The sequence below is a fragment of the Sphaerodactylus townsendi genome, linkage group LG14 (genome assembly GCF_021028975.2).
Source record: "Sphaerodactylus townsendi isolate TG3544 linkage group LG14, MPM_Stown_v2.3, whole genome shotgun sequence".
Taxonomy (NCBI): Eukaryota; Metazoa; Chordata; class Lepidosauria; order Squamata; family Sphaerodactylidae; genus Sphaerodactylus; species Sphaerodactylus townsendi.
Genome location: NC_059438.1, coordinates 9,357,500 through 9,383,943, shown reverse-complemented (window position 1 = coordinate 9,383,943; position 26,444 = coordinate 9,357,500). Strand labels below are relative to the sequence as shown.

The window sequence follows — 26,444 nt, the reverse complement described above, 5'->3', positions numbered from 1 at the left end:
GCATTTGGCACACTTCACAATATGTGGATACCGGCCCTGACTGGATTAAAAATGTACTAGGTTTCAACTTTCCGAAGTTTCAAGTTGAGGGAGCCCACCAGGAAACCGCTCTGCTTCAATTTTTACCAAATTTGGGACAAGATTTGTTCTTCCAGAAAAAAAGCCAAGAAGAGAAACTGAGATAATGGAAGTCGGATTCTAAGTTCCAGAACGCTGTCATTCGAGCAGCCTGGATTCTGAATTCTCCTGGCGGTCCTTGTATTTCCCCCCTCCCCTCCCCTCTGGCGGTCTCTTCCTGACCGTTCCGTCTCCGCAGGGAGTGGCATGCAATGCAGATGCATGCTTCTGATGCAGGCATGCGACTACGACATTAACAGGCTACAAAATTAAAAAGAGAAATTAAGCATTTAGCTCGTTAAAGATATATAAAGGAATGATGCCAAAGCTCACTTCTGGAGCTGCACTAACACAGAGACAGGTTACAAACTAAATTTGTGCTATATATAAGTATATAAAAAAGAAGAGTTTAGTAAGAATGGCACTGGTTCAGAAGGAATCGGGACTTCTAGCTTGGTTCCTTGAGTCCACAGTGAAAGGATAGAAATACAGGCCCGCCCGGTGGCCTGGGCAACTTGCGCGATGCTTGTCTGTGGCTTGGCCCCCTCACTTCCCCAAACGCTCCTCCCCTCCGTTCTTGCCTTCCCCTTTTAACATCCTCCTGTCTTGGTTTTGAATGGCGAGGAATGTCAAAAGCAGGTGAAATCAATGGCTGCAGGGGAGCCTGAGTCAGTCCTGGTCTGTCTGGTAGGGAAGAGGGGGGGTCAGAAAATGTCACTCTTTGACCTGCATCTTGGTCACAAGTTTGGAAGTTCCCTCTTCTAAATTCTTGGAAACGGTCCTTCTTTAAGGATCCTCCTCTCCTGTGGAGACCATCAGGCGCATGGCAACAGGCAGGTGATCTGTCAGCCCAGCTAACTGGGTAATAAAGCTGAATTCTTCCACTTCCTGCAAAGAAACAACACAGGCTTTTTAGGTCTGGTAGAGGCTGAGGTATGTGGGGCCATTTGCCCACTTTCTGATTTCAGCCTACTCTTTGCAAGGGCAGAAGCAAAGCAGATGTTAAGAAACCCACTTTGATGTTTTCTGAGGGCAGATTCCTAGTCAGGAACGAAGAATGCCATCTCCGTTACTACTTCAGCCAAAATAAAAATGTGAGGTCAGGAATATAAATTACAGGCAGTCTTCTATCAAAGATAGTCCATGACATCTACCCTGTGATTTGGTGGCATGCCGTTGTCTCTGCGTTGTATGGTTTGCACACCACTTCCATAAAAGTGGCAGCCACTGGCTGGGAAGGGGAAATTTACAGATGGACGAGAGCGGTGTTGTCAATTCTGGATTGAGAAATTCCTGGAGATATAAAAGGTGGAGCCTGAGGGAGGTAGATTTTAGGGCCGTGGTGGCCAACCTTTGGGACTCCAGATGTTATGGACTACAATTCCCATCAGCCTCTGCCAGCATGGCCAATTGTAGGGGCTGATGGGAATTGTAGTCCACAACATCTGGAGTGCCAAAGGTTTGCCACCACTGTTTTAGGGGGATGGAGTTCAACACGGATTTGATTCCAGCCAGCCCACAGCCAGCCCACAGCGGATTCCAGCAGACATTTTCCAAAACAGAACAGGTCTTTGTTGTCCAGAGATCTCCAGATCCCACCAGGACGTTGGCAACCCTATCCCACCCATGTTGACACCATTTCCTCCTTTCCCTCCTAGCTAGCACTTCCCACCACCAAAGCTACCACAAGGCTTTGGGAGGGCTTAAAAAAACCCTTGGTAGTTGCTACAGCACTAGAACTGTTAATTAAAATATTTTCATCCTGCCTTTCCTCACAGGTCGAGGCTGCAGCAAGTACCAGTTTTCCAAATAAAGTCCTCAAATAGCCCTCCAGTGGTACAGTCAGGGGAGGATGCAGGGAACATAGCAGCAAGTAGAGGAAAGCATGCAGAAAATTCCTCTGCAGAGGCTCTGTCGCATTCTGCATAGCTCTGAATGTACCATGGAGTGAATGCAACATTGCAGCGAGGATGCAACCACAAGCACAATTGTGGTGTGGCATTGTTTCCCAGTTTCTTTGTTTCTCCTCCTCACAACTATCATAACAAAACAGCAAAAGATCAAAGGGAATATTTTTCGCCCAATGACACGTTCTCCACCATGACTGGCTCCTTCTTGGAAAACAGCAAGTCACCAAAAACCACGTTGGCAAGCGTGTCAATCACGGCTGCCCTACATTGGCTGGAACAATTGGAGGCAGTCGAGGATTTGTTCCTTGCTGAATGACAGGGCAAAATTGCTGGGGGTTTGACCCTGCTTGTTTCTGGCAGCTGAGAACAGCCTTCTAAGTCAGTGGGCCTCTGGGAACTTTCTCTGTGAATTAAATGGCCGATCTCCTCTCTGATTTCCACTTACCACTTTCCACTCTAGGTACAGCCCTTCTTCCGTGAAAAGCATATAGTCAATCCGCCTCCCATTGCCTTTCAGTGCTGCTTTCCTCCCCTTCTGACTCGAGCCGTGGGTCTTGCTGGTGGGAAAGACAAGGTACCTTCTGCGGCCGTCTTCACTTTCCATCGTCCTGGTTCACAAACATACACAGCTGTTTATTGCTATGTCAATTCAGCACCTCATTGACTGACTTATTATTTTTTTAATTGTCTTAAGTGGTTCCCCTTGCTACAGAAGTACAGAACACAAGCAGAGCCTACTGGACCTGGCCAAAATTCTGCCTACAACCGTTCTCTTTCTCAAAAGAACTGGACAAGACCTACCCCTACTCTTTACTCATCCAAACCGCTGTCCATGGTCCTGGGAGGTCCCACTTAGACCTCAAGGTTGACAGCTCCTCCTCGAATTTTGTCTAATCCCCTTCAAACCCATCATTAATGATGTGCTATGGAAAGAAATGTCCCATTCTCTTTTTTTTTCTAAATTTTCATTTTACAAATACTATTTTCTCCCAGGCTAGCATATGAAATGGACTTGCGTCCAGTCAGATTATAAAGTTCTGCATTGTTCACTCCAAAAATCTTTGTGAACGTCTGGTGTTTTGAGATCCTTTATCTGGAAATGCCAGGGATTGAATTCAAAACTATCTTTGGACAAAGCAGAAGGTCTGCTGCTAAAACAGGGTCCTTCTTGTAGATGCCTTATGCTGAACCAGCTGGTTGATCTAGTGTGGTTAGTAATGTCTCCTCTGCCTGGGGGGAGGTCTCCAGAGATCTCTGTAAACATCTGACACTTTCAGACTCTTTAGCTGGACATGCCAAAGACTGGACTGTTCATATACAGAGCTTGTGCTCTACCATGGCCCACAACAAACACTGACAGGCAGTGTTATGAAGTGGTTAGAGTCTGGACAAGGATCTGGGAGACTTAGGTTCAAATCCCACTCTGCCATGGAAGCTTGATCAGTGTCCTTGGACCAGTCACACGTGCTCTCAGCCTAACCTACTTCAATTCATTGTTGTGAGGATAAAATGGAAGAAGAACAATGCAAGTTGCTTGGGTCCCCCACTAAGGAGAAAGGTGGATATTGATGAAGTAAACAGATAAATAAGTAAAAAAACTCTGAAGAATTACTGGGTGAGATGCATGTTTGTAGAATAATTGTTTATTACACCCCACTTTTCTTTACCTTTAAAGAATCTTGAAGTGGCTTACAATCGCTTTCCCTTCCCCTCCCCACAACAGACACCTTGTGAGTTAAATGGGACTCAGAGAGTTCTGAGAGAACTGTGACTAGGCCAAGGTCACCCAGCAGGCTTCACGTGGAGGAGCAGGGAAATAAATCCAGTTCACCACATTAGACTCCGCTGTTCCTGACCACCACACCACGCTGGAGGTAGACTTCCTCCAATGGAAGGTGGGGTTTTGTTTTGTTTTGTTTTGGATGGAGAAATTTTCTGTTGGAGGAAGCCTGTCTATGTGGGAGGCAAATTTGGTCGAAGGGAGCTACAGAATCCAACCCATAACGTTTGAAGCCCCGTGGCTCATTCGCAAGAGAATCAACAATACATGAAAATAATTGCTACAATTGATTCTCACTACAAGGCAGGCAATTTATCAACCTTTCAAATGTAATATCCTGTTTTTAACATGTATGGCAGTGTTATCTCTGGAGACCTAATCAATTGATGCCATTGTCTGTTGGCTGCTTCTGATTCATTTCAATATCAGGGAATCAATAATTATCAATACCCCCCTCCAGAGGGGCACTTTTAATTAACTCAGAATGTCAGGGTTGGGACGTTTTTCCTTTTTGTTCAAAGGATGGTTCAGCTCTGGGCTTTTTTTTATAATTAATAGGCTTCAACTGCACCCTTGGCAGGCTATTCTTCAGCCTGCTCAAGAAACCTCATGAAATCTTCATTCCCCCCTCCTCTCCCACCCCTAAATGAAATGCAACATAGAGCTTCAGCTCAGGATGAAATTGACTCCCCCTGAAACACCCGCGGATTATCTCCACTTCATAACAGCAAATTAAATTTAAAAAGCAGACTGAAGTGTTGAGGCGTGCTCAATGTGTTTCGCAGTGTTTTTGGCTCTGTGTAAACTCAAAAAAGGCAGTGGAATTCAACGCTCCAAAGGTCGAGCCTTTAGAAAACCAACATGTCGTTGAAGGCTTTCACGGCTGGATTCGACTGGTTGTTGTGGGTCTTCCAGGCTGTGTGGCCGTGCTCTGGTAGATCTCTGTGATGCACCTCTGAAGATGCCAGCCACAGATGCAAGCGAAACGTTAGGAACAAGATCCACCAGACCATGGCCACACAGCCCGGAAAACCCACAACAGCCACTTCAGAAAACCCTTTCTGAACCGGCTTTTCTCAATGGCAGTTCAAGGGATTTTGCTAGTTAATCCTTCTCTCATCTCTCTGCACCTATCCTGCCCCCCCCCCTCAGGGGGTCAGGTCAGTGACTTCTTGGCCCTTCACTCCCTCAAGCCTCTCTGAAATCAACATGGCAAGCGACAAGTGTCTTCAAGGACTTCCTGAATTCTAGTCGGAGTTCAGTCACCATTTGGGCTGCCGAGATGAAGTATCAATCCCTATGGATACCAGACACAGGGAAATGTAGCTGTGAGGGAGGAGACTGCCTCCCTCCTAAATCCATCACCTCAGGTGACAGCCATATCTCACTTTATGGATGAAGTGGTCCTGCGTTTTCAGCCAGGGAATGTCTATGTATTGCCAAGGATTCTGGGTCACATTACAGGGCATGCAGTGGGATGTTAAATCCCACAATTGAATCTCGTGCCTGTGGCACTAGAAAGGAAACGACACTTTCCTCCCCATATCTCAGGAGGTAAACAGCAAGATCTGGAAGAGGAAGGGCAAACCCACGACCCTTTCTCGTCCCGAGAGGGACAAAGAATTTCCAAACGTACCTGGGCAAAATAACAAAAGATTGTCAAGCTTCTGTGAAGTACAACTGGTAGGTTGTTGAACTGCATCTGTTGAACCAGTTGTACTTTGGTAGGTTGTTGAACTGCATCAATGGGGCAGTTCATGGGCTTAACACATGAACCTGTAGATTCCCCTCTTTGCACACGGACGGGAGACCAACAGCTGATTTAAGTCTGTGACTATTTTAATTAAACAGCCTCTTCCAAAGTGCCTCCCAAACACTGCCCCATTAATCAAGCAGGCGGCAGAGGAACCTTTGTAACCCAGTAGCAATAGCATTTATTGATTGGTTTAATAGGGAAACGGGCCCACGTAGTCACTCTCATGGATGTATTTAACACTGTGATCTCCTTAACCTCATTAATCGGTTTCTAGAGATTGGAGATGGAAGCCTAATGCTAGTCTAATTCACTGGGCTCTTTTCAGAACTATCAATGCCATTGTAAACAGGGTGATAAATTAGTTTTCAGATTTTAGACAAATTTTTTATTATCAAAGGGTTCCCGGAAGGGTTTATTTTAAGTCTAATCTTGTTGAGCCGTGACATGAGGAATTTCAAATAGGTGTTTGCAAACTCCTCCTCTGTTCCTTTTACAGACAATACCCTTTCAGAGCTGCTAGACCATTTATCATTTGTGAATGGCCTTTCAAGGCAAAGGGGCTCTTGGTGTCTGGAATTGCTCCTAGATGCTACACTTTGAAATCTCAGATGAGCTTCTTTGTTAATATTCTGCAGCTACCCAAGGTTTAGGATGTTACCGTCATGCCGTTGGAATGATTCAGCAGCATACCAGCCTTTGAGAAATGGGCAGCCCAATCCAGACAGGTACTTTCTGACCTGGAAGCTGCCTCCGTTGCCCAGGCCTGCTGGTGCAAAACACTGTGCCAGTGTGGCTGGGAGCATTCCAGGGGCGGGCTGGGGAGCAAGGCTAACCTACTGTCAGAACTCCCCTGAATAGACAATGAAACACTTGCAAGTACAAAGGCTTTATTGCTTAAGACAGGTAGAAAGCAGAAGTCTGTTCTGAGCTCTTAGCTCAGAACACTTGATAATAGGTTGCAAAGGTTTGCCCCCCCCCACCACCACCATGTGAACTTAGTACAGCTTTCACTTGACTATTTCTCTCAGCCGCATAGGTCAGGGCTGACCAAGATAAGACACCTGCAGGAAACACAGCATTGCAGCAGAAAGCCACAACAACCACCCAACCCCCATGAACCAGACCCTGCCTGACACCATTGACGGCCTCCAGTGCCCAGCCAGCCCCTATGCACTAGCACAGCTGCCAGTAGAGATACGCCACAATTTTCGTGGAGTATCTCTATTCTCCCCTATGAGGGGCTCTCTGCTATGTTTCCTTCGTTCCTTCTCTCTCTCTCTCTCTCTCTCTTTTTCAGGCTTCCTGCACCACGTGAAAGACCTGTCGGAGTGGCGCCATCCCAGCCCACAGCCCTCTCTGGATTGGACTGGAAGTCTTCAAGCCTCAGAATACTTCCCCAGGAGTAAGCCCTCCTACCTTGGAAAGATAACATGTAAGGACTCACTACCGAGAAAAAAAGACCTTGCTTAGGGATTGTTCCTTAAATCCACGGGAGTTTTGCACAGGTGCCCGAAATGTAAGCCACATTCCTAAAGCTGGTAAAACAGATCAAAGAAGCAAAGAACAAGGATCTTACGATTCTCCTGGTCCATAAAATGCACATTGCAAACACACTCCCCACCCCCCACCTTAAAATGCAAGTAAGAAAGCCCAAAGCCCAACGTTTAATTCACATGTCAAGGGTGAGCATTTAAAGCCTCTCTTCTTTCTCTGCAGAGCCTCGAGTGCCTGCTATTTGCAAACAGAACATAATGTGTGATCTTTGTCCTGCCTGTTTGAGACCCTTGATGTAGTGCTATGCAGAAATGAGTTTTGGATTGACATAAATGAGAATCTTCATACTCAGAGGCAGTAACCACTGAATACCAGTGCTAGGAGGCCACAGGGGAAGGTCTTGGACTCTACGTCCTGTTTGTTGGTTCTCAGGGCAACTGGGTGGCAACTGTGAGTGAAACAGGATACTGGATTAGATGGAGCACTGGTCAGATCCAGCAAGCTCTTCTTATGTTCTCATGCATTCCTGCTCCATTCAAGAAATGTATCTATTCTAACCTTTGGGCATTCCATTCCCATGTGTCCTGCTTGCATTATTCCTCTACCACAAAAGCATGTCATGTATGAACTTTACAGGCATCAGAGCAGCCATGAGATAGCTACAAGCCAGCCATGGTGGGAATCCATGATGGACATCCAGCAAGACAGTGTTAATGTTTTAATGTCCTCTTGACATCTGACTTAAACTGTAGTCTTGTGGGGCAGGAAACATGTTTCCTTGGTGGTGTTAATTATACAGAATTCAAAGTAGTCACATTTATAAGCAGGAGAAAAAGCTATACATACTTCTGTAGATTATCTGGGGTGCAGATTTCTTCATCATACAGTCTTTCTGGATCTAACAAGGTTCCTGTGAACAGAAAGGGACATGTGATTCTATAGTCGGTCTCTTTCAACCTGTATTATATGCCTGATTCTGTATTGCATGGTTTGTTGTTGTTTTGCATGAGAATATGAGCTGGGTGTGCTCGACTACCATGTCATTTAGTAACTGGACATTTTGAGGTAAGTTCACTCATTGCTTCGAGTAGTTTCAGTCCTGTCCAATAACCTGCTTCTAAATCATAATGATGGGGGAGGGGAAATCTAGTACCACAACACACTAATTTAATGCTTGTTTGCATATTTTTTTAAAATGTCAGCACAATCTTTCCTGTGAATTTGAATGGGAAAGGACTTCCAACACAAGGGTGGCATTGCGGAAAAGAGCCTGTTTGATGTGGCCACCCATTTCGCTTCTGAAAAAGATCTTAATGGATGGGCAGATGCCTTCCTTGAGATACCTTGGGCCAAGATGATCTAGGATTGGTCAAATGCCTCGCTGGCCCAGGCCAGCCTGATCTCATCAGATCTTGGAAGCTTAGTATTTGGTTAATATTTGGATGGGAAGGAAATGCCATGAAGACAGGAAATAGGGAACCACAATGGCAAACCACCTCTTGCCTTGAAAACCCTATGTGTTCACCGTAAGTTAGCTGCAACTTACAGCACAACGCTGGCACATTAAACTGTGTCCAGAAATAAAACTTAATTGGCTGCTAGTTTTTCAGAATTAGGGAACTATGTTCTAAAGGATTAGCTGCAGACAACAATCTAACTTTATTCGAGGCTAGCTGAAAGTTTCAAGCAGTCTTCAAGGGCAGCCCTTTCTGAAGAACATTGCAGTAACCAGGTTAGAAGTTACCATAGCACGCAAAACAAAGGAAGGTCCTAAAATGGGTGTAGCTGTTGTGTAGCTTGATGTAACAGATACTATAGTACCATCCATCTGCACAGTGGACTTTCTTTTTTAGCCATAAAGGGAAAACGAGTTCATTGATAATGACTGCAACTCGTTATAAATACGCTGTGCGAAATCCACTTTGGGTTCAAATAGTTTAAAGTTAGCTGCCTGGAAACTACAGACTCTCCCTCCCTTGCTCTGAAACTGGATTGTGGGACCATTAATGTAGAAATGTTCCTGGATCCAGCAATCACTGCTCAAGGTGTATTACAAACTACGGTTTTATAGGGGTTTGCTCCTAGTGTCATGGCTTCCTCAAAGAATCCTGGGAAGAAATGACAGCTAAATAGTGCAGATATTCCTGATTCCCTTGAACCTCAGACTTCTTGTTCCTAGCATTTCTTTCATGAGGCATGTTTATTTTTCTGGTTGTATCTTCCACCTTATTGGCTTGCCATCAAGTTGGGTTTATGAAGCCAAATCATTTCACGCACACAGTTATAGACATGGCTGTTACATCTGGGATCAATGATTGTACAATTCAAAGGGAGTTTTGCAGAGAGCTTCTTCTTCGAGCTGCATTTTTAGATGGCTCAATCGCCATCCTATCTCATCTATCAAGAGGGGGCGTCTGTGTGGTAGTGTGCGCAGGAGATGCGATAGCTGTGCACAGCTTCAGTTGGGCACTTCTGACTTCTTCAGAAATGTGTAACATGCTGATAATGGTCCTTGAAAATCACAGCTTGAGTCTATTTAATCTCCATTATGGGCTGCTGAAACAGCCCTTCCTGTTCCAGCGCACACTTCCTGCAGAGAACCGTTCGGTGCTTTACAGTTGTGGTGAGCTGCTCTGTTCTGACAGAAAATCAGAAGGCAAGCCAGAGAAATCTGTGGGGAGGGAATCGTCCTTTCTTCCTCACGTTAGCTCAGTGGGCTTAGATCTTTCTTTCACACCTCAGAAGGCTTGTGTGTAAGGTTGCCAGGCCCCTGGTGGAGGCTGGAGATCTCCCAGAATTCCAACCAGTCTCCAGGTTATAGAGTTCAGTTCCCCAGGATAAAAATGGCTGCTTTGGAAGGTGGACTTTTTGACATTTTACCTCACTGAGGTCCATCCCATCTGAAACTCGGCCCTCCCAGGTTCTTCCCCTAAAGTCTCCGTGTATTTCCCAACCCAGAGCTGGCAACCCTACTTGCATGTTTACTTTCAGATCCAAAGGCCCAAGCCCAAAAAACTGGCATGATATATATAAAAAGAAAGGTTCACAAAAGGTTCATCTTCTAATCAGCAGAAGTTTGCCAACAGCAAGGCCAGAGACAGTAAATCTAGGGCGAAGTAGCAACAGTTGATCTTTAACATGATTGGTGAGTTCACCTGCGACTCTAGACCAATGACAGGCTGTTGCCGGGGCGGTGGAAAAGTATCCTTGTTGGATGTATAAGAGGCAATGCATTGTATATGCAGAGTTCAGTGACTGAGTCTAAGTTCTGTGAGTGAGTTTAAGTTCAGAGAGTGTGTGTTCAACTTTGTTCTTGCTGAAGAGTTCTGTATAGCTTTATAGTCTTGTACAGCATAGACTTGTGTAACCTTGCAACTGCTAAAGTAAAACCTTCCTATGGAAATAATATCTTGTGTGGAGAGTATTCTTTTCCAAGTGCGGTAGGAGGTTGCAGTGAATGCAAGAAGACTATACGCCTTCTCATCTTACCAGAGTGACTCCGCTTTAAACTCTGCTGATAAAAACTACATCATAATACGGTGGCAAATAAAACCTAAGGTGGCAAATAAAACCTCAGCCAACATTGTTGGAGTGGCTTGTATGGTTCTGAGCTAAACACCACACTATCCTTCAAGAGGCCTGGGACATTCAAGCAGCAGATCAGGTGGGAGTGAAGTGACAGCACATCTTGAGCAGATGGTACTGGATTGTACCACCAAAGGGGAAGGGGGCAACAATAAAACTCAACCCAAAGAAACAAATTCAGTCACCAAAAAGTTGAGTGAGTAGCTCAAAAAATATGTCAGCAGAGAAACCAACATAAAAGCACACTTTAATAATGATAATATAATAAACAGCCAATAAACCGATATATGCAATAAATGTATGGCACAATAATCTACTGTGCTGTGATACAATGAGTATTTATCACTTGACAAGTTTATTAAGAACACCAACATGTGTTTGTCACACAAATTAATCCAGCAAAAGATTGGCCCCAATCTTATCCAAAAAGGGGAGATGTCCACATTACCTGTGGCCATACATCATGATCTTAGGTGACTCTTCCTCCCTTCAGTCTAAAAATGACCCTCTTCTACATCCTATTCTGAACCCAACACATGAGGTAGAATCAAATGTGGGAACGGGCCAGAATGTGTATAAAATTGTTTAATCAAGGAAGATGAATCCAAATGAACCAGAGATTGCAATGAATCAAAATGGTTTCTCTGTGTAAGTGACCAGCAAAAGCTTGCATTTTAGCAATAGGTCAAAGGAATGTTACCACTATGCTGGCAAGCAAGATAACATCTTTTGAGATCTTGTAACTACAGGCTGCTACGTGACAGCAGAAATGTGCAATTTTATTACCTTGTTTTCTTGGTTAGGTTTCTGGGTTAGAAACCAATGTGATTAGTTAAATTACAAAGTGGTTTTTCTATATAGTTAAATGAGCACAGAGAAATGATAAATAAGTGATTCATATTCACATGTATTTGTATTTCACTATAATTCTATTGTCTTAGAATCATTGTATAATTGTTAGAATCATGTTTTATCATTTCATGCTGGGGAATTGAAGAGAAGTTTTATGATCCAGAAGAATGTCAGAATGCTGCATAGCTTAAGCCTGCATTGCCTAAGGCATCTCTCTCTGAGAGCCAGACTAAGCAAACGAGTAAGACAGTGAGCTAGTCCTTTATGACTGTCCTTTGTATATGCGTAGAGGGCATAAGCTAACAGCATGCAGCGTGTGACGTAGAAATATAGGCTGTCTTCATGTGACCAGTTCTGACCAATTAGATTTTTAAGGTATATGGATCATAATACGTAGAGTAAGGGGATGGACTGTGTGACGTCTTGGCATCTACAAAAAAACTAAGGTCTTCCTCTACTGGCCGTGTCTCTCGCTTGAGAGCACCAAGGCCTCTCCTTAGGGAGAGGTCACCTTCTGTAACTTATCTGTATTCTGTAACATTCTGAATTCAGTGTCTATCACTTGAGGGCACTGGGGAGAGTTCACATTCTGTAACTTGCTATATTCTGCCAAGTAAACTGTCTGTTTGTTTTTCTAATGTCAGATGCCTTGCTTTTATTTTTAACTTAGTTTTTCTTAAAACTAATCTTGCTGTGTAGGACCAGAGAAGCGGCTCTGGCCCCACAGAAAGATGCTTCTGCTTTAGGGTTTCTTTCTTGACACATTCTACACAAAGAATGAGAAGGTGCTCTGCGTGGGTGACCTGCAGCCAGAGGTGTTGCAAGGGGGGAAAGCACCCAGTGCACCGGTATGCCCTCTGCCCCACCCTGCCCCGCCCTGCCCCCAGAATGCCCTCACCACACCCCCTGACCCCCTTGGAGCTACGCCTCTGCCTGCAGCTAACTCAGCAAATTTGTGTCTCGCGCCACAAGAACTGCTGGTCTGCACTCTGGGCTTCTTGAACTGCAGTCTCCTTCTGGCCTTCTTCAAAGCTAGAATGGGTATTTGCCTGGCTATGGCCGGCCAGCCAGCCCCTGGCCTTGGCCCCAATCCCTCTGTCTTGAGAAAATGAGGAGTGGGAGGAAAAAAATGGCTGGAAAATGATCTCCCTAGGGATGCTTTAGGAATTTCATCATGACTCTATGGTCTTTGCCACCCAGATGTGATGTCACATTCTCCCGAATTCTACCTTCCCCTCAACCTCTTCAGCATTTGCCAAAGCAGAGTTGCCAACCTATTCGCAACCCCAAGGCTGCCCCACACCTTACCAATTGCCCACGATTTGTCCTCCCCAGGACCAAGGCGGCAGGGGTCCTTGTAGCGTGTAAACAAGGAGTGCTGCTGCTCCAGCTTGTCATCTACGGGGAGAAGATATCAGTCAAAGGCGAGGCAAAACAACTGGAGGTGAAGAAAGGAAGAGAGGCGCATCGCACAAGGCTCAACTCAAGGGAACAAAAGGCATGAAGAGGCCGTGCAAAAGAACCAGCTCCAGGGGATGAGTATAACCAGATGTTTCAAAATGGCCACCTATTTCTTCTCAGAGATGTGTTCTCTTCCTTTTATTTGAGAAGGACCAGCTCTTTCCACATGTCCCTGTGAGCAGACGACAGTCCCCAGGCAACCATTTGTTGACTATCCCACTGACCAGAGCCTGGGCCTGTTCTATCATGGCTTTGGCTCTCTGGAATGGGCTCCATGGAGAGGAGAGAGGGCTCCCTCCTTGGAGATGTTCAAGAGGTACCGTTCTTCCTTCCACATCACTGGGATTAAGGCCGCTGCACCCCCATGATCCAGAAAACCGCCTAATTTTTTTTGACAAGGAGGCTGCCTCCAGGTGGAAGCAGGCAGTGGGGCTGCACATTGTTCCAGCAGCCTGCCTGCGGCGGCAGCTATTCGGCTTCTCTGGGTCTGCCCCAGAGGCGGCAGACGGCGGCATTGGCAGCAGCAGTCCTTGAAAGCGGCAGCAGCCCCTTGAAAGAAGCCCCTTTTTATCGGCAGCCCCCCTTATGGTACTGGGGCTCGCTTTGGCAGGGGTGCTTGTTTTGTGGGGTTGGGTCTGGTGCCAACCTGCAATAAACTAAAACCACAATGTGGAAAGTCATGCTATGGAAGGGACAACTGTACTGAAAGGACTGTCTGTCAGGGATTTTGAGAGGGTAACAGGCAATTTTTTAATGGGGGGGCAGGAGGAGAGATTCGGGGTTTACTATCTCATCATCGAAAAACTGGCTGGGATCAACCCGTTGCTTGCCCAAGCTGTCTACTATCATCTGCTATGAAGATAATAATACGTAAACACCAAAAGCCAAAACCATCCCTCCATTATAACTCCACCTCTTGCCAGAGGAAACGTCAGAGTTTCCTTTTCAGTTCTCCCTGGGGAATCCCAGGAGTGGGTACGGTTACTAATGATATCGTTTGTCACTGTCAACTGTCACAGCAACAAAGGTATTTATGTCTCTTAAAAAAAAGAAAAGAAAAGAGAACAACCCCAACTGTTCTGCAATTTAAAAAAGAGTGAAGGTGACTAATTCAATCACCTCTCTAGACCCTACTTCTGTGTAACATGGTGCCTACATTTGTGTTCAGATAGTTACTGAAATATTGATTTAAGAAATATACATCCCTACCTTACCCAAACAAACATCGAAGCCACCTAACAGTCACAAAACAGAAATGCAATAATGTGGGCGGTTAAGATCTAATCCAATCTAACTATAGATAATACTGCTGAGTAAAACCTGCAGTATAATAATGAAAGAACAATAAAATCAGACATTCAAAGACATGGGAGAAAAAACAGAATGTTGTCACCCATGTTGCTAACAAGAAGGATCATGCATGTTTAATGCTGATCATCTAAGAGGCTATGGAGCCAGAGCAGTGTAGTGATTAAGAGTGCGGGATTCTAACTAAATAATCAGGTTTGATTCTCTGCTCCTCCTCATGAAGCCTGCTGGGTGACCTTGGGGCAGTCACAGTTCTCTCAGAACTCTCTCAGCCACAATGGCAAACCACCACTGTACATCTCTGGTTTAAAAAACCCTACAGGGTCACCGTAAGTCACCGTGACTTGATAGCATGTCCCACCACCTCCTGAGAGGCTAGGAAAACAAAAAGGAAAGTAGGGTTGCCAACTTCTAGGTGCAGGCCAACATTACAGCTGATCTCCACACCACTGTTACATTGGAGGAAAAGGAAGCCCCAGAGAATGGACTCTGTGGCATCTCATTCATGCTAGGCTCCTCCCTCTCCCCAAACTCCACCCTCCCAGGCACCACCCATAAATCTCCAGGAAATTGCCAAACTGGGATTAGTAATCCTAAAAATCAGGGGTGTAGACAGGTTCTAAAGTTAGGGGGAGCGAGCACATAACACAACTTCATACCAAGACACGAACCGAGTAGCAGTGTGGGCCACAGCATGGGGAGGAAGAGCCTGGTCAGGGAGGTGGAGCTTGGGCTGGGAGGGATTTTGAAAAGGCACTACTTTTCAAAAATGTGCTCAAGGGGAGCAGTCGCTCCCCTTACACCCCCGTTAATTACACCTCTGCTGAAAAAGTATTGCAATCTGATGATATCAGGTTAAAAATATATATTTCGGGGGGGGGAGGGGAAGTAGAAAGGGAAGGACCTCATCTCACCTGATGAGCAATTGTCGAAGTTCAGATCCCCGCAGAGTACATCAAATGCCACCAGCTCCTCTGGATTGGCTGTGCTGGAGGAGGAGGTAGATTTTCTGAAATCAGACAGCCAATCCTGAAGCAGATCCAGTTGTTCACACCGAACAGTAGTGTCTCCTGTAGGCAGTAACAAACAAAGTGGGCAGGGGATGGGTGGGAGAACCAAGCTGAAACATTTCAAGTTTCATAATAGTTGGAATGATCAAATCTTAGCCCAATCTTAAAAATAAAAGTAGAGTAAAACATAAATCAAGCAGGACCTTTAAGACTAACTGAGTTTACTCCCAGCATCACCTTTTGTGAGTCAGACCTCCCTTCTTCAGACGCTATGAAATGGAAATGTCACACCAATGTTCATAACCAAAACCACAGAACAACAAAAAAGAGGGTGGGGGAGGAACAGTTAAGTTGAATGGAATATCAGGGCTGTTAACATTTAATGATCAGGCAGGTCCCAGGACCCAGCCTTCCATGGGGGGAGAGCCTTGTGTGTTTCCTCACTGGGGAGTGGGGGAGAGACTTGTGGGGAGAGGCTTGTGTGTTTCCTCACTGCTGGTGAGGCAGTTGATACAGCACACCAGTGATATGAGAAAATTGTGAGTTGTGAGAGATTCATAAACAATGTGTACAATGATAAAGGGAAAAGGGAACTTGTTTAACAGAAAGATTTGTAATAGCTTGCATGAAACAACCTGTTTACCAGACAAGAAGAAAGCTGAGCGCTTAAAATATAGGAAAGAGGAAGTTGAGTAACGGGCTTTAAAACAATGAATGAGGTTTTACTGTAAGATAAATGTTTTGCTTTATATTATATGTTTTATAAGAACTAAAATGCAGAAGCTGTTATCGGTGAAAATGACTACAAAAGGAAACAAGCTACAAGGGAATTTCTAGAGTTACATTCACCCCATATGAGATATGCTAATGCCTTATAGTTAGATTGTACGACTGGGGGTCAGTCTGGAGGACCATGTGGAACTTCCTGATTGGCTGCCAGGGCTAGCTAGGAGATGTATAAAAATGAGCCGAGTTGCACCTCAGACTTCAGATTGACTACTACCAAGGGTCAATCTCCACCTCTATATAGACGTGTTCCTGAATAAACTGTTTCACTGCTACTGTCGGATTTGTGAGTATTAATTGGGAATATTTAGAATCATTTCCATAACACCAGCAATAGGGCTTCCCCATGGCAGGTTTCCCAAGAATGTCCAAACCCTGGTACCCCAGATCCAGTCATCCCTGGTTTCATGGGCCACCAACGCCTTTTCAATTTTTTTTAAACAACAGGCCATGAAATATAGTTGCATTGCTATAACACTAATGCAATGTGTAACAGGTTCTCTGAATTCCTGGCTTTCCCATTTAGAGAATGATTTCCTGATCTGTAACCACTTCCACTGTGAAGATATGCCTTTCCATCCCTCCTCTAACAAGGTCAAGGTGTGGATTCAGGTGAGCAGGGAGGGTGTAGTACTATCCTGACCTCCAACTGAACCTAACTACGTCTTTCTGGCTACTGAGGAATCAAAATGTCTCAGGTTTCTAGGGCTTAGTGTAAGAAACAGGTAAGGCCTAAGTAATCGGGTATTCAAGTTTCTTTGTTCTATGCAGTGGTGGGATTCAGCTGTTTCGCACCGGTTCAGTAGATGAGGGCCAAACATGGGTTTGCCATAAGCAGGAATGCCACACTAGCTTGAACATAACTACCAAGAATCCACTTTGGTGAGCCATTGTGATGCAGTGGCTAAGATATGGAAGGAGACCCTGGTTGAGGTTCCACTTGGTAATGAAGCTCCCTAGATGGGCAGGACCACCACATGTAGAGACAGGGTGGCTTCCACAAAATTAACAGTGGGTTGTGTGAAGTCAATTCTTTCCTTTTGTCTCTCCTGAAGTCTACTGCTATTTCACAGAGTGCCCCTGATTTTGATTATTAGGAAAGAGGAAGACATTTTTCTCTCTCCATGCACTTTCTCCATGTTAACCACAGGTTTACAGACCTCTGCCCTATCCCCCTGTGTGTGTCCTTTTTCTAAACTTAAAAAAAGCCCTAAACTCATCAGAATATTTATGGTATCTGTCAAGGAATGAGAGCTGGAGCCAGTCTAGATGCAAATACATACAGATGATAATGTTATTATGCATGAAGGCTGAAATTGGCCGTCGGCTCAAGGTAAGGAAGAACACTTGAGCAAAAGAATCAAAGTGCTCAGCTTGCAAACATTAATCTTGATGATGACAGAAGATGTCTAGGAAACCTGAGATTCTGGAGGGAGTTGAGCAATGCACCTAACAAGGTTACAAGCTTGGGGAGCTGTTGGATCCAGCTCTTTTGCTGGCAAACCAGGCAAGCCAGCAAACAAAAAGGGGCCTTTGACCACCTTCATGTGGCATTCAGAATGGTATAAATATTGTCCCCTTTTTTTGGATTCAGCCATTCTAATCCATTCTATGCTAACCTTGAGACTGGACTGTTTCAACTTGTTCTTGAAGGCAACAGCCTTGTTAGGCTGTCCTTGAAGGCAACTGCTAAGCTACAGTTAAGAGCTGACGTTACCTTAGAGGAAGCATAAGCTTTGATTGGGGTTGCAAGGGCCCTAACCCATGACTGGGTCAGATTCTCAAATTTGGCAATGCAATTGTCCAGGGATGAAGACGATGTCAGAGAAGATCTGCATTGCATCAGTCAAGGACTACGAAGAAGGGAGTCAGTGGCCTGTCTAGAATTCTCATTCCCCCTGATTTTGTGCAGTATGAAGTGGGTGTACGCTACAATGAGTGCTGAAAACAGCAGCTAAAACAGTTGCCCCCAATGTGGCAGCAAGGGGCGTTTGGGTTTGTACCCAGCAGTGATGTCATGACGCTCCAGTGTGTTCACTCGTATCTATTTTTCCCCTCTGGGTACAACCCAAATGTACCATCACACTGTCACACCCTTCTCCTTGCTTCTGATGGAATAAAAAGACCTGGCTAAGAGTTGCCACCTCCAGGTTTGGAATTACCTGGAGATTTTAGGGAAGGCTAGCCTGAGGAATGTGGGGGTTGGGGAGAGGAGTAATTCACTGAGTCCATCTTCCACTGCAGCCATTTTCTCTAGGGAAACTGACCCCTGTCACTTGGAGGTCAGTTGTAATAGTGGGAGATCTCCAGCTACCACCTGGAAATTAGTAGCCATGGTCTGGCTAGGCCTACAGCCCAGCCGTTGGAGCCTGCCTGCCACCCCCAGAAGTATAGCAAGCCTATTTCCCAAGTATATGAGGCAGGTACAGACACTGCCTGCGATCCAGAGGTTCTGTAAAGCAGAGCTCTTTAGCTTTGTGTTTGGTAGCCCACAAGTGAAGATGGTGGCTTGCTTTCTTGCATCTTTTTTTGTCGGTAAGATTTATTTATTTATATTTATTTATTTATTGTTTAGTTTTATATACCGCCCTATCCCCGAAGGGCTCTGGTATCTGTATTTGTTTTTTTATGTAAGGCACTTTAAATCCTATTGATTGAGAGAAAAGTGTGGTATAAATATTTGAAAGGAAAAAAGTAAAAGACGGAACGGCGCAGGGAGCGAAGTGGGGGAAGGGGAGTGAGATCTTTCAGTTATTTTAATTGAGCTCTGAATGCAAATCAAGTACCAGTTCTTGATACAGTGGGCTGTCATGGTTAAGACTGGTGGACTCTAATCTGGAGAACTGAGTTTGATCCCCCACTTTTCCATGTGGGAGACAGACTCTTATCTGGGGAACTGGATTTGTTTCCCCGCTCCTACGCATGACGCTGCCGCTTGACCTTGGGTTGTCACAGCTCTTCGGAACTCTCTCAGGCCCACCTACCTCCAGAGGCATAACTCCAAGGGGGCGGGGGGGGGTGGCGCACTGAGCATGTGCCCCTGTGGGGGTGTGGCGGGGGTGTGGTGGGGGCGTTCTTGGGCGGGACAGAGGCATAGGACGCACCAATGCACTGGGCGCTTCCCCCCTTGCTACACCTCTGCCTACCTCACAAGGTGTCTGCTGTGGAGAGAGGAAGGGAAAGGAGTTTGCAAGCTGCCTTGAGCTTCCTTACGGGAGAGTAAGACTGGTATGAATCCAAACTCTTCTTCTTTTTTCCAGAAGAAGAAAATGAACAATTCATTGGACAGATTTGCCTGTCAAGACGGGCTCAGCAGCACCCACCAGGGCCTGTGAGCTTAGCCTGGCTTGCCTCATCAGGGAGACTGTCCCTCACTTGCAGAGTTTGATTTATTGCCTGGTATAACCGTCTGCAGCACAGGCTGTAAATATCCAAGCCTTCCTTTCTCAGATCATCATTCACCCTATCCAGTTGTCTAGCTTCAAGGATAATTTGGGGCTGATTGGAAATCTTCCCTTCCAATCGGCAATAACAGGGTCCACGTATATTTTCATTAACTCCTCCTGAACTGCCTTCTGTCTGCTGTTGAGTCATTCGGCGGTTTGTAGCTGTCTATTCCTGGGCTGGCGGGGCCTGATTTGGACTGGACCCATGGCACGCAAAGAGAAGGATTTGCTCACCATGCAATTTTTCCCGACTCGAAGTGGACTTCTGTATCCCCACCCTGTTTGGGGAAACTTAAGCATAGCCAGCATGACCAACACCAGTGGTAGCATTGGGTTGCCAACTCTTGGCTGGAAACTTCCTGGAGATTATGGAGGCAGAACAGAAAGAAGGCAGTGTTTGGGAAGGGGCGAGAGCTAAGAAGGGTATAATGTCGTACAGTATACCTCCAAAGCAGCCATTTTTTGCAGGGGGAACTTATCTTTGTAGCCTGTAGATTAGTTGTAATTCCAAGCAACCTCCAGGCCATCAGAAATTCTACTGGCACTTGAGAGCCACTCATGTCAATGGCCAGGAAAAGCTCACTTAGTAATTGTCAGGTGACAGGAGGGGGCCAATGGGGTTTCACCTCAATTCTGGGTTGGCTGTTCCAATTGGGAAACAGTCTGCTTTTGCAGTGCCTGCTCTGGGCTCTGTGATAAACAGCTAGATCAGGGGTAGGGAACCTTTAACACTCAAAGAGCCTTTTGGGCCCGTTTTCCATGGGAAAAGAAAACACTTGGAGCCGCAAATAATTTTTGACATTTAAAATAAAGATAACACTGTATATATTGGGTTTTTTAATCTTTTACTCCGCTCATTCTGAGAAGCGCATGGATGCGTCCACCCTGCTGTGTGCAGGGCGAGCAAGGATGGGGCCAGCTGCTCGGCCTCGCCGCTCCAACGGGGCAGGCGAGAGGGGAAGCCGGGCAATTGGTGGCCCACCCTGCTGCCTCCAGGGCAGGCAAGGATGAAGCTAGCGGCTCGGCCTTGCTGGCCGCCGGGAAAGCACCCACCCTACTCGAACGGGTCGGGAGAGAGGGGAAGCCCACGACGCAGCCCAGCCGGCCGTGGGCAATTGGTGCGCTTGCCCTGCTGCCTACAGGGCAGGCAAGGATGGGGCTGGCGGCTCGGCTCGTGGAGCTGCAGTGCAAGGGCAGAAGAGCCGCATGCGGCTCTTGAGCCGCAGGTTCCCTACCCCTGAGCTAGATGGGGGGGGGGGGCGGGGGGGGGGGGGGGGGGGGGGAGGGGGGGGGGGGGGGGGGGGGGGGAGGGGGGGGGGGGGGGGGGGGGGGGGGAGGTGGAGGGGGGGGGGGTGGAGGGGGGGGGGAGTGGGGGGGTGGGGGGGGGGGGGGGGGGGGGGGTGGGGGGGGGGGGGGGTGGGGGGGGGGGGGGGTGGGGGGGGGGGGGGGTGGGGGGGGGGGGGGGTGGGGGGGGGGGGGGGTGGGGGGGGGGGGGGGTGGGGGGGGGGGGGGGTGGGGGGGGGGGGGGGTGGGGGGGGGGGGGGGTGGGGGGGGGGGGGGGTGGGGGGGGGGGGGGGTGGGGGGGGGGGGGGGTGGGGGGGGGGGGGGGTGGGGGGGGGGGGGGGTGGGGGGGGGGGGGGGTGGGGGGGGGGGGGGGTGGGGGGGGGGGGGGGTGGGGGGGGGGGGGGGTGGGGGGGGGGGGGGGTGGGGGGGGGGGGGGGTGGGGGGGGGGGGGGGTGGGGGGGGGGGGGGGTGGGGGGGGGGGGGGGTGGGGGGGGGGGGGGGTGGGGGGGGGGGGGGGTGGGGGGGGGGGGGGGTGGGGGGGGGGGGGGGTGGGGGGGGGGGGGGGTGGGGGGGGGGGGGGGTGGGGGGGGGGGGGGGTGGGGGGGGGGGGGGGTGGGGGGGGGGGGGGGTGGGGGGGGGGGGGGGTGGGGGGGGGGGGGGGTGGGGGGGGGGGGGGGTGGGGGGGGGGGGGGGTGGGGGGGGGGGGGGGTGGGGGGGGGGGGGGGTGGGGGGGGGGGGGGGTGGGGGGGGGGGGGGGTGGGGGGGGGGGGGGGTGGGGGGGGGGGGGGGTGGGGGGGGGGGGGGGTGGGGGGGGGGGGGGGTGGGGGGGGGGGGGGGTGGGGGGGGGGGGGGGTGGGGGGGGGGGGGGGTGGGGGGGGGGGGGGGTGGGGGGGGGGGGGGGTGGGGGGGGGGGGGGGTGGGGGGGGGGGGGGGTGGGGGGGGGGGGGGGTGGGGGGGGGGGGGGGTGGGGGGGGGGGGGGGTGGGGGGGGGGGGGGGTGGGGGGGGGGGGGGGTGGGGGGGGGGGGGGGTGGGGGGGGGGGGGGGTGGGGGGGGGGGGGGGTGGGGGGGGGGGGGGGTGGGGGGGGGGGGGGGTGGGGGGGGGGGGGGGTGGGGGGGGGGGGGGGTGGGGGGGGGGGGGGGTGGGGGGGGGGGGGGGTGGGGGGGGGGGGGGGTGGGGGGGGGGGGGGGTGGGGGGGGGGGGGGGTGGGGGGGGGGGGGGGTGGGGGGGGGGGGGGGTGGGGGGGGGGGGGGGTGGGGGGGGGGGGGGGTGGGGGGGGGGGGGGGTGGGGGGGGGGGGGGGTGGGGGGGGGGGGGGGTGGGGGGGGGGGGGGGTGGGGGGGGGGGGGGGTGGGGGGGGGGGGGGGTGGGGGGGGGGGGGGGTGGGGGGGGGGGGGGGTGGGGGGGGGGGGGGGTGGGGGGGGGGGGGGGTGGGGGGGGGGGGGGGTGGGGGGGGGGGGGGGTGGGGGGGGGGGGGGGTGGGGGGGGGGGGGGGTGGGGGGGGGGGGGGGTGGGGGGGGGGGGGGGTGGGGGGGGGGGGGGGTGGGGGGGGGGGGGGGTGGGGGGGGGGGGGGGTGGGGGGGGGGGGGGGTGGGGGGGGGGGGGGGTGGGGGGGGGGGGGGGTGGGGGGGGGGGGGGGTGGGGGGGGGGGGGGGTGGGGGGGGGGGGGGGTGGGGGGGGGGGGGGGTGGGGGGGGGGGGGGGTGGGGGGGGGGGGGGGTGGGGGGGGGGGGGGGTGGGGGGGGGGGGGGGTGGGGGGGGGGGGGGGTGGGGGGGGGGGGGGGTGGGGGGGGGGGGGGGTGGGGGGGGGGGGGGGTGGGGGGGGGGGGGGGTGGGGGGGGGGGGGGGTGGGGGGGGGGGGGGGTGGGGGGGGGGGGGGGTGGGGGGGGGGGGGGGTGGGGGGGGGGGGGGGTGGGGGGGGGGGGGGGTGGGGGGGGGGGGGGGTGGGGGGGGGGGGGGGTGGGGGGGGGGGGGGGTGGGGGGGGGGGGGGGTGGGGGGGGGGGGGGGTGGGGGGGGGGGGGGGTGGGGGGGGGGGGGGGTGGGGGGGGGGGGGGGTGGGGGGGGGGGGGGGTGGGGGGGGGGGGGGGTGGGGGGGGGGGGGGGTGGGGGGGGGGGGGGGTGGGGGGGGGGGGGGGTGGGGGGGGGGGGGGGTGGGGGGGGGGGGGGGTGGGGGGGGGGGGGGGTGGGGGGGGGGGGGGGTGGGGGGGGGGGGGGGTGGGGGGGGGGGGGGGTGGGGGGGGGGGGGGGTGGGGGGGGGGGGGGGTGGGGGGGGGGGGGGGTGGGGGGGGGGGGGGGTGGGGGGGGGGGGGGGTGGGGGGGGGGGGGGGTGGGGGGGGGGGGGGGTGGGGGGGGGGGGGGGTGGGGGGGGGGGGGGGTGGGGGGGGGGGGGGGTGGGGGGGGGGGGGGGTGGGGGGGGGGGGGGGTGGGGGGGGGGGGGGGTGGGGGGGGGGGGGGGTGGGGGGGGGGGGGGGTGGGGGGGGGGGGGGGTGGGGGGGGGGGGGGGTGGGGGGGGGGGGGGGTGGGGGGGGGGGGGGGTGGGGGGGGGGGGGGGTGGGGGGGGGGGGGGGTGGGGGGGGGGGGGGGTGGGGGGGGGGGGGGGTGGGGGGGGGGGGGGGTGGGGGGGGGGGGGGGTGGGGGGGGGGGGGGGTGGGGGGGGGGGGGGGTGGGGGGGGGGGGGGGTGGGGGGGGGGGGGGGTGGGGGGGGGGGGGGGTGGGGGGGGGGGGGGGTGGGGGGGGGGGGGGGTGGGGGGGGGGGGGGGTGGGGGGGGGGGGGGGTGGGGGGGGGGGGGGGTGGGGGGGGGGGGGGGTGGGGGGGGGGGGGGGTGGGGGGGGGGGGGGGTGGGGGGGGGGGGGGGTGGGGGGGGGGGGGGGTGGGGGGGGGGGGGGGTGGGGGGGGGGGGGGGTGGGGGGGGGGGGGGGTGGGGGGGGGGGGGGGTGGGGGGGGGGGGGGGTGGGGGGGGGGGGGGGTGGGGGGGGGGGGGGGTGGGGGGGGGGGGGGGTGGGGGGGGGGGGGGGTGGGGGGGGGGGGGGGTGGGGGGGGGGGGGGGTGGGGGGGGGGGGGGGTGGGGGGGGGGGGGGGTGGGGGGGGGGGGGGGTGGGGGGGGGGGGGGGTGGGGGGGGGGGGGGGTGGGGGGGGGGGGGGGTGGGGGGGGGGGGGGGTGGGGGGGGGGGGGGGTGGGGGGGGGGGGGGGTGGGGGGGGGGGGGGGTGGGGGGGGGGGGGGGTGGGGGGGGGGGGGGGTGGGGGGGGGGGGGGGTGGGGGGGGGGGGGGGTGGGGGGGGGGGGGGGTGGGGGGGGGGGGGGGTGGGGGGGGGGGGGGGTGGGGGGGGGGGGGGGTGGGGGGGGGGGGGGGTGGGGGGGGGGGGGGGTGGGGGGGGGGGGGGGTGGGGGGGGGGGGGGGTGGGGGGGGGGGGGGGTGGGGGGGGGGGGGGGTGGGGGGGGGGGGGGGTGGGGGGGGGGGGGGGTGGGGGGGGGGGGGGGTGGGGGGGGGGGGGGGTGGGGGGGGGGGGGGGTGGGGGGGGGGGGGGGTGGGGGGGGGGGGGGGTGGGGGGGGGGGGGGGTGGGGGGGGGGGGGGGTGGGGGGGGGGGGGGGTGGGGGGGGGGGGGGGTGGGGGGGGGGGGGGGTGGGGGGGGGGGGGGGTGGGGGGGGGGGGGGGTGGGGGGGGGGGGGGGTGGGGGGGGGGGGGGGTGGGGGGGGGGGGGGGTGGGGGGGGGGGGGGGTGGGGGGGGGGGGGGGTGGGGGGGGGGGGGGGTGGGGGGGGGGGGGGGTGGGGGGGGGGGGGGGTGGGGGGGGGGGGGGGTGGGGGGGGGGGGGGGTGGGGGGGGGGGGGGGTGGGGGGGGGGGGGGGTGGGGGGGGGGGGGGGTGGGGGGGGGGGGGGGTGGGGGGGGGGGGGGGTGGGGGGGGGGGGGGGTGGGGGGGGGGGGGGGTGGGGGGGGGGGGGGGTGGGGGGGGGGGGGGGTGGGGGGGGGGGGGGGTGGGGGGGGGGGGGGGTGGGGGGGGGGGGGGGTGGGGGGGGGGGGGGGTGGGGGGGGGGGGGGGTGGGGGGGGGGGGGGGTGGGGGGGGGGGGGGGTGGGGGGGGGGGGGGGTGGGGGGGGGGGGGGGTGGGGGGGGGGGGGGGTGGGGGGGGGGGGGGGTGGGGGGGGGGGGGGGTGGGGGGGGGGGGGGGTGGGGGGGGGGGGGGGTGGGGGGGGGGGGGGGTGGGGGGGGGGGGGGGTGGGGGGGGGGGGGGGTGGGGGGGGGGGGGGGTGGGGGGGGGGGGGGGTGGGGGGGGGGGGGGGTGGGGGGGGGGGGGGGTGGGGGGGGGGGGGGGTGGGGGGGGGGGGGGGTGGGGGGGGGGGGGGGTGGGGGGGGGGGGGGGTGGGGGGGGGGGGGGGTGGGGGGGGGGGGGGGTGGGGGGGGGGGGGGGTGGGGGGGGGGGGGGGTGGGGGGGGGGGGGGGTGGGGGGGGGGGGGGGTGGGGGGGGGGGGGGGTGGGGGGGGGGGGGGGTGGGGGGGGGGGGGGGTGGGGGGGGGGGGGGGTGGGGGGGGGGGGGGGTGGGGGGGGGGGGGGGTGGGGGGGGGGGGGGGTGGGGGGGGGGGGGGGTGGGGGGGGGGGGGGGTGGGGGGGGGGGGGGGTGGGGGGGGGGGGGGGTGGGGGGGGGGGGGGGTGGGGGGGGGGGGGGGTGGGGGGGGGGGGGGGTGGGGGGGGGGGGGGGTGGGGGGGGGGGGGGGTGGGGGGGGGGGGGGGTGGGGGGGGGGGGGGGTGGGGGGGGGGGGGGGTGGGGGGGGGGGGGGGGGGGGGGGGGGGGGGGTGGGGGGGGGGGGGGGTGGGGGGGGGGCGGGGGGGGGGGGGTGGGGGGGTGGGGGGGTGTGGGGCTGGGGGGGGGGGGGGGTGGGGGGGGGTGGGGGAGGGGGGGGGGGGGGGGGGGGGGGGGGGGGGGGGGGGGGGGGGGGGGGGGGGGGGGGGGGGGGTGGGGGGGGGGGGAAAGTGGATTGAAAGTGCACGATATTCTACGTAATGTCGTGCGGAAGGGGCCATAGAGAGCCAAAAGAGGTCCAGCTTGCCTTGACCAAGGCCAAAGTATTCTCAGCCCTGGCCCTAGCCTGGTGAAACAAATTGTCCAGTGAGACCCAGGCCCTGTGGTATCTATTACAAGCCTGCAAGGCCCATAAGACAGAACCATTCCACCAGGCTCATGACTGAGGCAGTTACAGTTTACATGTCAATGGCCTCCCTGTTCTTTCCATCTGTTCCATCTTTTTGAGTCTACCATTTCCCCTCCTTTTTGGCACTGTTGCCTTAAAATTTTTGTACTGAGGATTTACATTTTTGTATGGAGTTCTGGAATGTTTTAGCCACCAACTGTTGGTAAATTTAGTTGATCTTAATGTATGGTTTTATTGTATTTATCGCATCTGCTTTATGTTGGAAAATGACCTGAGCCCACCAGGGGAAGGACTGCATGCAAGCTCAATAAGTAATAAAAGAATAAAATAACCCCCCCCACACACACACACACACTTCATGAGGTCAATGGGCGAGATGCTAGGAAGTTTTTTTAACACAGAGTAATCAAATTGTGAACATAGTGATGATCACAAGATGGCTTTAAAAGGGGTCTGGACAAATTCATGGCTAACAGGTTCATCAAGAGCTTCTTGCTGTGGTGAATACATG

The 26,444-nt window shown here is 54.8% G+C and overlaps 1 protein-coding gene across 2 annotated transcripts in view; it reads right to left on the bottom strand.

The window, feature by feature from the left end:
• Positions 1–508: 508 nt before the first annotated feature.
• The window catches only part of SMPD3 (sphingomyelin phosphodiesterase 3), a 170,853-nt gene continuing 144,917 nt past the window's right edge, over positions 509–26,444 (bottom strand). For both annotated transcript variants that reach the window (XM_048515448.1, XM_048515449.1), the window contains exons 5-9: positions 15,178–15,333; positions 12,803–12,892; positions 7,904–7,967; positions 2,473–2,635; positions 509–1,005 (exon numbers count right to left, since the gene is read on the bottom strand). In XM_048515448.1, coding sequence (XP_048371405.1) covers positions 904–1,005; positions 2,473–2,635; positions 7,904–7,967; positions 12,803–12,892; positions 15,178–15,333 — 575 coding nt within the window. In that variant the 3' untranslated portion in view covers positions 509–903. The remainder of the gene's footprint in view (positions 1,006–2,472; positions 2,636–7,903; positions 7,968–12,802; positions 12,893–15,177; positions 15,334–26,444) is intronic.